We start from the raw sequence: 10,449 nt of genomic DNA on the forward strand, positions 1-10,449 counted from the left end.
GATTCCTCATCTTTGGTAAGGATTGTATCTTGGATCCCAAACTTTGCGAAACTGTGGATCCCTATACAGTACCCAGATTTGCAAAGGCAATTGGCCTGTTTTGAGCAGAGGAGGGACGGCGTACAATAGGCCCTCTGAGGCCGCGGTGCTTCTTTGCCGGTTTAAAAAAAAAAAAAAAAAAAGTCTGTAATACATAACTGTTTCGGAACAAAATATCTAATTTCATTTCTATTGCTTATTAACTCTGACCAAACAGAGGAATGCTCTTTTTTAAACTAAACTATATTTTTATGTAGATAGCAAATTAGTCAATGCCAATTTTAAGTAATAATACAATTTTTATGAAAAATAAGTCAAATAATATTTATGAATATTACATTGACAGAGAAACCTATTTATTACTTCAATAAAATTATTTCTAATTTAAGTTCCTTTTGAACTATTCAAATTACAGCTCAGAGGTAGTGCAATGATGATTTCAATTATCATTCACACACTATTATTAATAACTGAAAATAGGCTATTAGAAAAATATAACTTTATTTATTTTGTTTTCTTAATTTCAGCTGCAAAGTTATTTAGGATTAAATATTTATATGGATAATATAAGAACTAGCACTTATGGTATTATGTTTGCCTAAGAAAGCACCATAGTTTGGAGTTTGATTGTATTACATTTTTAGGTTTAATTGGACAAAGTAAAACACAAAAGAGAAAAGAAAAAATATTTGTTACATCAAGACCATTTCTAATTGTGATTTATTTCATTTTATATTCTCTTTTTCGTTTTATTTGCATCTGAATGAAAAGAACTGTTCACTTGTATGTCAATGAAAAATAAAAAAATGGAAATAGTCAATACTCGAGATATTATGCATTTAAATTGAAATTTATAGGTAGGTATGCTGCAAAATAGAACCAGTCCATTACTTATTAAGGCTTATACTATTAAATGGCTAACATGAGAAATAAAAATAAAATAATTTTCTTTTGATCTTTCCTCACTATCTTAATTCTCCAATGCAATGGACCCCAGGCCATTATCAAAGAGACTCTTCTTAACTTAGATGTATCCAAGTTGAGTAATGTAGTCACATGATCTCGGATGCTTGATTTTTAAGAAATGAAATAATTATTACCTATGAAAATTCATTCTTAACATACTATCAACACACAAAGGGATGAACAAGACTGACAGGTTGGGGTCCACAAGCATGACTAATTCACTCCATCATAGTTTATTTTGATTATACTGTAAAATTTACTTTCAACTGAATTATTCAAGATAATCCAGTGTTTTGATATATAACTAATTAAGAAACAGTGTAATTTGTATACATAATGAAACAGAAAACTTTAAAAGTAATTAATGGCATGAGCATATATAGCATTAATATAGGTTGCTATTGGTCCTTGGAACTATATAGTCAGTATGACCATTAGATAAAAGGTTTGTAACTCTCAGTATAAATAAAAATTTGAGTTCATTGATAACTTATTTTTTTAAATTTTTAGTTGGGAAGTATAACATCTAACCAACATGAATAGTTAACAATAATGAATTATCTATAACAACAAATAAATGTATTTGAATTCTCCTGCAAATACTTTGAATAGATATGCTGGAGCATCTGATCAAGGCTCCTTAGCCTAAAATTTTTGGCATGTACCAGCCATAAAAATCACTTTTTTTTTCAGGTTCTATAATAGCAACCAATAAAAACTGACTTCATTGATATTTATAAATATTTATTCAATGTATATTATGATGGCCTTTGGGTGCCTTAAAAAAATGGTATACTGTTAAATAACATTTAACATTCAAAATATATTTTGACTACACCTCCAAGTATGACTTTAAGAACTACTTTTCTTATTATAATCAAGTATGTAAGGGCAGCACTCTCAAATTAGAATCTGTACTACACTCATTGGTGTAGATTGGTGGATTGGTAAAGAAGAAAATATCTTAAAGTTTTGTTTTTTTTACATATAAATTTATTTTTATAACACATTGATAAATAAAAACATAAAAGAAAAGATTGTTTCCAGTAAGTGATCACATCAGGGTATTTTAATCCTAAAATTATAAATAATTTATTTGAAAAATATTAAACAGACTTCTTAAAGAGAAAACAGTAAGTATGAGAAGGTAGATATCTTAAAATTAATTAAAGAACAGAAAATGAAATATTTAGAAGGAATCTAAACAAATGTTTATAAAAAAAAAAAAAAAATTATTTTTCTAAATTATGGAAACAGTTGAAAAAAAAAGAAATAATAAAAAGAGTCATAAAGAAAGATCTTTGATTCTTGATACATCTTGAAGTAATTATAAAACTAATGAAAAGACATACTTTCAGCCATCAGGTATACGCTAAAATGCCTTCAGGTATTTTACAGGTTCTTTTATTTTCTAAGAAGGTGCCCAAAAGAGGTGGAACTTTTAAAACAGTTCCGGAAATTACAGACATAAAATTAAACTTTTCATTATCTGTATAATACATTCTAAGTTTTTTACTAATATATTCTCCATAAAAAGACAAATTCCCAACTTCTATGTATTTATTTTTGAAGGGAGAATGTACCTGGAAACTAACCTTAAGGGCTTCTGCAAGCTCTAATTGAGAGGGATGGATTTTAACGACCCTAAAAGGTAAATTCATCTGTTTATAAATTTCTGATAATAATACCACAGCTGATCCAAATTCATCAGCTTTCTTAGTATCGGAGAATCCTATAAATATCTGAACAGCATTGCTTTGGCAAATGGTATAAAGACCATCATGTAGGTCAGAACATATTGGTGCATAATGCCTGCCTTGGGATACATATTTCACTGGTACATTTTTTGAGACATGCCTTGAGTGAAAGCTACAGAAAGGTAACACGGAGGCAGTTCCATTTAAATAAAACTGGTCTGTTTCATTGCTATTCCGCTGAAGTGTAAAAATCAGATCAGGATTCACTGAGCATCCTTCAATTACACTGCTTCTAGAAAAATCAGGATTGGAAAATGGGACAAACCCATTCTTCACAAAAAAATTGAAAAAACTAGAAGTTAATAATAGCTCAAATTCTGCTGCTTCATTTTTTAAAAAATATGCGAAAGGAGAAACGTAAGTTATTAAATTTAATTTATTGGCAATATCTAAATGATGGTCACTCTTAAGATTTGGTGTGAAATAGGATTTGTTATCCTTTGAATACATCGAATGCTCTAAATCATTTGGTAACCTTAATATTTGAGGTAATAACCTTTGTTCTAAGTCGGAAAAGATAAGAGAAGTATTTTTAAGATCTTTCCTAATTATTTTTCCCTTGATTTTTAATCCTTCAATGTCTGACTTGTGTCTTGAAGGATCAGAAAAAGTTTTTATTTTTTCAACTATTTCTTCCCGAGACCTTTCGAGCTTCGACTTTGTTTCTTCAACTTGTTTATACTGATTCCACAAACTGACAACATTATCTAGATCAATATTTAGATTTCTTTCCTTTATGCTTTCGGCCAGTGCTTTGCCCTTCAGCCGGTCTTCAAAATCAACATAAGGATTTAAAATAGAATAGATATTATTTTTAATAACACTATTGGTTGATACAGTTGAATATTTACAAGCAATATTTTTGAAAAATCGGGAATGTTGGTTAAAATACTTAATAGCAAAAACAATTTTCATTTTTGTATACATTTTAATTGATAGCAATTTCCATTTCTTTTATAACATCTTTCTCAGTAATGGGTGTTTGTGTCTGGAGTTTTCTTTTTTTAGGAGGGATGTAGCTCCCGTGTCCAGCTGCTCTTTCTGAATCTTCTATTGAATATGGTTCTAACTCAAGGGCTTTCAGTCGTCTCTTATGAACCTTAGTTTTGAAATGAGCATTCATTGCATTATCATCAATAAAGTATCGGCTAAAAATAAAAAATAACATTTAGTAATATGAACTTTACTGATAACTTTATAATGTACATTGAAAAACAGATACTTACGCACAATGCAGGCAATAAAACTGAGCATCACCAGGTTTGTCAACATCAACCTCTTGATTTAGTAACTTTTCAGCGTTTTCTTCTTTCAGATCTCCGTCAATCTATGGAACGAATAATTTTGGTAAAATGTATTAATTTAAGCAGAAATAATCAATTAGTAACCGAGACATGAATTTCAAAATGACACACAAAATGCTGTTTTCCCAATACACTACAAATCTTACAATTTATTTCTTCTTGAAAATCAAATTCTTCATTAAAATTATAATCCCACAAATTTATTATAAATATTATGACATATTAATAATTAAAATATTTGTACATCAGCTTTGGATATCTAATACAGTTTTAATCAACTTCAAGTTTTTTTTTCAATGACATTTTGCAATCTTCCTTGCAGTTTTATGATACAGCTTTCATAGGCGATTTGGTCTTTTTCACAATAAAACTGAACCAAGGCAATGATTTGTCAATTTTTACCAACTAAAGAGTAGGGCCCAAGTCTGTGTCATTGCAACCAGAGCTCATATCATATCATTAGTTGTTGACAGTAAACATCTGAATTGATCATTTGAAGAGGTCCCTCAAAAAAAGTTATAACTGAAATTTCTTCAAGATTTTCAGGAGCAAGAAAAGTCTTATCTTTGACCAAATTTACATATTTTCAGTATTGTTACATGAGAGCCTTTTTTAAGGATTAAGGATTGATTTTTGGTTTACTTTAGGCCCTCCTAAAACCATCTTTACTAAACCAGACTGTAGCTCAATAACCAGAAAAGTGCTGGAGAAGACCGATTCCCAAACCTTTATTTAAAACTGAATTGCTTGCTACTTCGACAGGGAATTTTTCTCCCTGGAGGAAGTTATTATTCTATTTCTTCTTATTGTTCTATTTCAGTAATCTAAAGGAGACTGGAGCAAACAGTCTTATCAAATCAACCCAATAAATTCCAGAGAATCTTTGGATTGATATCCTAAGAGTAGATAAAGGGTTAAATGTCAAACCCTAGCATTAAACCTATAGGGAAAAAAGGACCTTAATAGAATATAGAAATCTAGGAGAATTAGATGTATATTTAATGTAAAGATTAGTTAAGTTGAAAATCAGATGTCCAAAACTTTCACTAAAGAGGGAAAGAAGTAGGCTGGAAGAAACAGAGTTACCCTCTTGAAAGGCAGTTAATGATGGAAACTAACTTATGATAAGGAGTCAGCAATACTCTGGTGCCTACGGGTTATCGACATACACTGTTCTTTCAAATTACCTCAGTTAGTTTTTAGTCCCTGACTTTATAAGGGTAAGTGAGAGGAGTAAGCTCTTCCTTTAGGATGTTCTTCTTTTTTTATATTAGAATAAAGACATGATAGAAGTTCACAACTATCATTGATAGAAGACTCATGGCCAAATCATACCAAAGGTAGAGTATAAAAAAAAAAGACTCATTTTTTATTATTTATCAGACTACTTCATTCTTGGGGAATGTTTTTTTTATTTTCTAAGCCCGGCGCACCTCCAATTCCCAAAAATAACACTTAAATACGAGAAACAAATTTGTTGCACAGGTCACCCATAAAATACACATAATGCATCAATAAAATCATTACAGTAAAAAAATTTTAAAAACTGACCTAAAGAAAATAATCTTTTTGATCTTATTAATAATTAATAATCAGGAAGTTAGTTACAGCGGCTTTCTTTAGCACAATTTAAGAAAAAAGTAGCAGGATAACAAAAGAGGTAAAGTAAAAAGAGAAAAAACAATATACTACACTGGATTTAGAAACGTGACACGTAAGTTTAATCAGAATAAGGTACTTTATCTAAAAAATATGAAGCTTAGGCTAACTTACTTGGTCTAGGTCTCTTTTTCTATTTCTAGTTCTCCATCTCCTTTGAAGATGAGTATCACCGTAATGAGTTTTCTTTCTTCGGTAAGGTCCAGGCATGGTAAAAGGTTAGGAAGCAATTAATGAAAATACAGTCGTTCTGTGATGAGCTTCAGGCTATAACCTCATTGTTAACATCGATTCAAAAAGTAGGACAAGCTGAAGTTTACAGTAATTTGTCCCACACTTTTATTTGCCTTGGTTAATAAGAAAATTATTCAGAATTATACGTACATGTAATGATTACCGTTTATTACTTAATTTTTCATAATGGAAAATATAACAAGAAATTAAATTTGAAATTATTACATTCATTTTCATTGCCAAAAAGATACACCCAAAAATGTAGCTACAAACATTCACGACAATGCTCTCATGAACTATAGAAAAATACTTAATCCTGAATTACTATGAATTTATAAATTTTAACATTTAATTTTATAAAGGCAATTTATCACAATAAAACAAAAAAAAACAACAACAAAAGAACGTTAACTATATTGAATTATGACCTCAGGGTTTTACGCCCTAAAGCCCCAGCCAACAACAACTATATTAAATTATGACAATGGTAATTCTAAATGTACTCGCTCATTATTTTTCCTTTCTGGTAGGATTTGGAAAAAGAATAAAAGTGAAATGGAGTGAATGGTGCTTTACGTCACGTTTAGAAATAAGGGCTACTTTATGTTTAGTCTTCAGTCTGATTAATAAATAAGCATATATAAATTAACGCGTGTAAATGTTGATAAAATAGTTCTAGATCTTACTTTGTTACAATTTGAAGCCGAATTTAACTAGCCTTTTTCGAATTGTAGATGGGTCAGGGGAACATTTTTGGGCATTCTTTTCTCATCATTTCGACAATTGGTTGGTGGATACGTATGTGAAAATAGTGGATGAAGATTGATGACATTTATGTGGACCTTTCTTGTTAATACCTAGTAGGTACCAGCCTGAACTACGTCAAAGATTTTTCAGAATTGGAAGACAAACCGACAGGGTGGCATACAGATAGATACGGAACCCAATCTGACCCATGATGTTTAAAACTTAAAATTCAAGTTAAAATAGAAAACATCCAAAGATACCTTAAGTTAAGAGAGGTATCTATGACCACCAAGGTGTGACTGTACTGAACTTTCATCAGCTCATACCAGAATATTCGAATGATCCAGAGGATGGAAACAACACATTAATGGTAAACTGATGACCCTTTGAAATCATCAACATTAGGATAATTCGACTACGGTGGACGAGATATCTGGCGGAAATGGCCGTCGACATAAGTCAAAGGAACATAGAAAACGAATGGCATTGGGAAGGAGTTATTGACTACCTTTAACTTATTGGCAGAAGTTAAAGGCAGCATTGTTTCCAATGAAATGTAGTTTCAGTTAAGAACTGGTATTTGTATTAACAGTTGTTACACGGCTCTGATCACCTTTGTATAGAAATATATAAGCTATACTTGCAGACAATAATAACTCAGTAATGTCAATCATGCTGAAATAGTGTGTACTGTATATTTATTTTCATTCGTTTTAATATTAAGCAGCAAAATCATATCAAAAGTACCGATTTCTCAACTATTCTTTGAATTGCCTTCTTAGTTATTACTATTCTTCAATAAGACCTTGGTGGTCGAGCGAATCAAAGTCGAGTCAGGTTCGAATATGCTCCTTCCCCCTCCCCCTTCTGTGGTGGTAGCGAACCTTCGAATATCAGCGAAATGGTGTATTGAATCATTCTTTCCTCAAAGAAGGTGATCATTACACTACACTTGTATATAAAATAAAAATCGTTATTCTCTAATTTGGTTGTTTTATCGAATGTATCGAAATCCTTTTGTCATTCGAAACGTAAGTTAATTTTTGTCTCTGCCCTGCTCTGCACATAAGTTCTCTGCCCAATCGGTGGTATTCATCTTACCTTTTTTTGCTCATTCCTTGAACTCATGCTTTTCTTTTATTAATTATAACAACAAAGAATGACAGGAGGTATATCTTCCTCATCGAAAGGAAATATATTTTGTGAGGAGCTAAAAATATTTTCTGTGAGAGGCAAGTTTAATTGGATATTTTGCCCACATACCGTTATCGGTTTCGATGTGACCCAGGCTTAAGTCAACCCCACAATACTGTACTCCAACCAGATTCAATTTTCTTACTCTAGTCTACCAAGCGTACTTTCTCCAAGTTATTTGAAATTCTAAAGAAATCTCTGCTACTTTTTTTTTTTCAGCATTAATGTAATCAAGCGACTTTGAATGAAGAAGATTAAGATCTTGAATTATTTCCACCAAATATCGTTGCGACATTTGTTAATAACTATCCATTAACAATTAACAAACAGAAATAGAGTATTAATTTATTATATTAGTGTAGCCTTTAGTAATTCCATCTCGACTGTCATGACCCATTACTTTTCTTGACTGAAAAATTTGCTCATTGCGCAGGAAAATCTTCCATGATCCTAAAATAAAGACATTCTCTTTTTAAAAATTTAAAGTTACAGAGGTTATATTTTATAAATCATTATGAAAGAAGTACAGTAACCATTACCTTTTTCAAAAAATATTGTTTAAAACTTTTCTAGCAGATAGAATAGAGTTAGTACAATCGAGGAAATATCAGAATGTGTGAAGAAATGTGTTTAAAGTGAAAACCTTTCTCTGTGATTAAACAATATAGTATTAAATATCTTACTGTAATTTTGTAACTATTCGTGCACTTTATTATTGTTAATATTGTTTAGATTATAGTGCTTTTATTAGTTAATAGTTGTTAAAACATTACTAAAAATTAAGGGAACATTTTATTAATTACAGATATTATCTTGATGGAATGCACATTACTTTTTAAAGTGATAAAGTGAGTTGTATAATTATATTTGTAAATTTATTTCCAAGAAAACAATTTCAATTTTAATTTGTCATAATCTTGTTTTTAAAAAAGCCATTTTAAACATTTGTTGGCCCTTAGCACTCTTCATATAGGTTGAACCAATGTGAACTTTAACCAGTGACTCCTTAATAAGTAACGCAATGATCGAAATAATTAAAAGTTTCTAAGCTTTCTCCGACTAGAATCTTACCATTTTTTACTTTTCTTCCAATTGCGATTTATTATAAAATGAATCAGAGGTTATTTATCTAAAATTTTTCACTTGATGTCATTAGAGGAAGAGGAAACACCTTACTTATTTATTGTATTAACCTCTTAGCACGGTTACCATATACCCGGAAGATAGAACCACTGGTTAGAGTTCATGAAGCCATTATTTAATGACAAAGTGATATTAACTGAAGCATATAAACTGAACTACTCATAAGAAAAGCAGTTCTACTCCAAAACTACTACAATACTATAATTTTTGGGGGTTGGTAATGTTTCTGTAAGTTATGTAATTCCATTTGGTTACATTTAGAATGCAGTAGAAATGTTTATATTTGGGTAACCTGTAAAAATATTGAATAAGGGCACCAAATATAAGGAAAAATAGTTAAAATCAGAAAATATTTGAAAGGCTGTTTTTTTTTACGGTCACTTATCATGAGATGAAACAGACTGGTTTTTCAGAGATAATATTATGTAAATGAAATATGACTTATCGGACAGAGAAAGATTACATGTTGCAAAACTTCACAGAAATTACACTTAGTAAAATAACCAAAACTGTTTACTTTGTTTAGACTGAAGCATTTACAGTTCTAAATGCAATAGCACCAATTCAATAGAATTGAAATAGTTCCAGGTTTACGTGTTCAATTGCCATTTGATTCTTATTTTATTAAATTACTTGTGGGGAGTACCGTCTTAAGAGTGGTTTTTACTATCCTTTACTCTTGCCCCATGCCTCCCTCCTTGTCGAGGTTTTCTGATTTAGAGTATCTCACCTCTTAAATTAGTGACAGGCTTTATTATACACAAAATCTCGACAGCTTCGTCCTAAATTTTCTGTTGATGTAACTTAACTTACTATTGAAGCACATTGTGTATTCGACATATGTTTATACCCGAATCAACTAGGACTAGAGTTCTATTAATGTATAAGTATGGAGCTTAAGCTGAATCTAGTTCCTTTCTGAAGAAAAAAGAAGACTTATCGAAAAACGATTAGTCTTACCTAGGAGGTGACAAATGAGGCACTTATCCACCCTTAGTTGATATCGTGTGGCAAAAAAATTAAAAAGTTCGAAGTTTATAATTTACATTTCAAAATTGACTATCGAAATTTATGATACAGCACATCCCATCACTCTAAAACAACTACTTAATAAATTCATTCCATAACAACGATTTTCCTTTTGTTGATGAACGGCTTTCTTTCATTTTGTCCCAAAAGCAAATTTAATCATATCCTGGTTAGGCCCATGCAAACAGTATGAATGAATGAAAAAATAACTTTATTCTGGGACATATGTCCCCTAAGAATAATTACAAGGTTCATACAGTAAGATTTTTATCTGGCGAGCGTTTACAAATTTTCAGATAGTAGAATGAAATTACATTGGTATATTGACTTTACTACTGTTTATAATGTTAATCAACAACTGCCTATTTATTTGATTA

At 30.6% G+C, this 10,449-nt stretch overlaps 3 protein-coding genes across 4 annotated transcripts in view; all 3 read right to left on the reverse strand.

Annotated features, from left to right (window-relative positions):
- Positions 1-1,587: 1,587 nt before the first annotated feature.
- Positions 1,588-3,690, reverse strand: Slimp (Seryl-tRNA synthetase-like insect mitochondrial protein). Its single transcript, XM_014428012.2, has one exon. It carries the CDS (start codon positions 3,687-3,689, stop codon positions 2,367-2,369), a length of 1,323 nt encoding a protein of 440 aa, XP_014283498.1. The 5' UTR covers position 3,690; the 3' UTR covers positions 1,588-2,366.
- On the reverse strand, positions 3,671-6,086 carry LOC106685383 (zinc finger protein 593 homolog). The gene is made up of 3 exons (XM_014428013.3): positions 5,840-6,086; positions 3,989-4,089; positions 3,671-3,910 (listed from the first exon to the last, which is right to left on the reverse strand). The coding sequence occupies exons 1-3, from the start codon at positions 5,933-5,935 to the stop codon at positions 3,691-3,693; spliced, it is 417 nt and encodes a 138-aa protein (XP_014283499.1). The 5' UTR covers positions 5,936-6,086; the 3' UTR covers positions 3,671-3,690.
- Positions 6,087-8,231: 2,145 nt separating this feature from the next.
- The window catches only part of LOC106685381 (uncharacterized), a 13,421-nt gene continuing 11,203 nt past the window's right edge, over positions 8,232-10,449 (reverse strand). For both annotated transcript variants that reach the window (XM_014428011.3, XM_024359555.2), the window contains one exon: positions 8,232-8,350. In XM_014428011.3, the coding sequence (XP_014283497.1) occupies positions 8,323-8,350 (28 nt within the window). In that variant the 3' untranslated portion in view covers positions 8,232-8,322. The remainder of the gene's footprint in view (positions 8,351-10,449) is intronic.

The sequence above is a fragment of the Halyomorpha halys genome, unplaced genomic scaffold, assembly GCF_000696795.3.
Source record: "Halyomorpha halys isolate HHAL.00 unplaced genomic scaffold, Hhal_1.1 Scaffold687.1, whole genome shotgun sequence".
Classification (NCBI taxonomy): domain Eukaryota; kingdom Metazoa; phylum Arthropoda; class Insecta; order Hemiptera; family Pentatomidae; genus Halyomorpha; species Halyomorpha halys.

Bases quoted from the DNA above. Each gene is read 5' to 3' on its own strand.
- Slimp (XM_014428012.2), bottom strand. From the start codon at position 3,689: ATGTATACAAAAATGAAAATTGTTTTTGCTATTAAGTATTTTAACCAA.
- LOC106685383 (XM_014428013.3), bottom strand. From the start codon at position 5,935: ATGCCTGGACCTTACCGAAGAAAGAAAACTCATTACGGTGATACTCAT. The intron at 4,090-5,839 runs GTAAGTTAGCCT...TTCGTTCCATAG, and splicing joins GAAAAAGAGACCTAGACCAA to ATTGACGGAGATCTGAAAGA. The intron at 3,911-3,988 runs GTAAGTATCTGT...TTTTATTTTTAG, and splicing joins TTTTATTGCCTGCATTGTGC to CCGATACTTTATTGATGATA.